This window comes from Sinocyclocheilus grahami, unplaced genomic scaffold, assembly GCF_001515645.1.
Source record: "Sinocyclocheilus grahami isolate Dianchi unplaced genomic scaffold, SAMN03320097.WGS_v1.1 scaffold22691.1, whole genome shotgun sequence".
NCBI lineage: Eukaryota > Metazoa > Chordata > Actinopteri > Cypriniformes > Cyprinidae > Sinocyclocheilus > Sinocyclocheilus grahami.
Window position 1 is genome coordinate 1,856 of NW_015518871.1, and position 1,086 is coordinate 2,941.

The 1,086-nt window shown below is 44.2% G+C and overlaps 1 protein-coding gene across 1 annotated transcript; it reads right to left on the reverse strand.

Annotated features, from left to right (window-relative positions):
- Positions 1–552: 552 nt before the first annotated feature.
- LOC107579976 (histone H4) lies at positions 553–950 on the reverse strand. Its single transcript, XM_016265746.1, has one exon. The coding sequence runs from the start codon at positions 904–906 to the stop codon at positions 595–597; it is 312 nt and encodes a 103-aa protein (XP_016121232.1). The 5' UTR covers positions 907–950; the 3' UTR covers positions 553–594.
- Positions 951–1,086: the final 136 nt, after the last annotated feature.

Below are 1,086 nucleotides of genomic sequence, written 5' to 3' on the forward strand. Positions count from 1 at the left end.
TAGAAAGGGGAACACGGCGGTCTGTGATTGCGTGACCAGCCCACAGAGTGATTTCATTGGCCACATTAAAGCCAATCAGAGGCTTTGAAAAGTTAATCCCGCCCATCACCTCATGCTGTACATCTACCATCCCCCACCCGTTTCTGTTCCTTTGTCTGATTTCCCCGCATTTTTCGGAACATAGAAGTAAATTAAACATTGCTAAAACCGTTTTGGATAATCTTATATTACCTAAAATATCATATTTTAATAATAGAAATATAATACAATAACGAAAGAGCTAATGATTATTTCCGCGTATAATTAGAATAAGAAAAATATTCAGTTCCGCTGATATCTGCATCTCGATTATAGAGCAGCGCTTATTCCTTCAAAAGTTGGATTGCATTACGTTTGAACAACACGACCACCAACACTAGAAACTACAGATAAACGTTAATTTATTAATAGTAAGAATATATATATATAAATAGCTTTCTAATAACAAATCGAATAACTCTGCAATAAACATACTATTATACAAATTGGAAACTTCTTTACATGAAATCGTGGGTGGCTCTTAAAAGAGCCGTTGGGTTTGTGGTTTACAGGCTTTTATCCTCCGAATCCGTACAGAGTGCGTCCCTGTCGCTTCAGAGCATACACCACATCCATGGCGGTGACGGTCTTTCTTTTAGCGTGCTCCGTGTAGGTCACAGCATCTCGAATCACGTTCTCCAGAAACACCTTCAGCACGCCGCGCGTCTCCTCGTAGATCAGACCAGAGATGCGCTTGACGCCGCCGCGGCGCGCCAGACGACGAATAGCGGGTTTAGTGATGCCCTGGATGTTATCCCGGAGGACCTTTCGGTGGCGCTTAGCGCCTCCTTTCCCGAGACCTTTACCGCCTTTGCCTCTTCCAGACATACTGAGGATACTTCTTGTTTCAATCTAGCGACGGACACGAATAACAGACAAGAGCTCCAGGGAGGCCGTTTACATTTGCTTACAGGACCTAACTGAAACCAGCGCGCGTCACATGGCGCTCCCCTCCCCCGCTACTTAGAGCAGGAGACAATGAGGTTTAACCCAAACCTGATCTAACGA

Bases quoted from the DNA above. Each gene is read 5' to 3' on its own strand.
- LOC107579976 (XM_016265746.1), bottom strand. From the start codon at position 906: ATGTCTGGAAGAGGCAAAGGCGGTAAAGGTCTCGGGAAAGGAGGCGCT.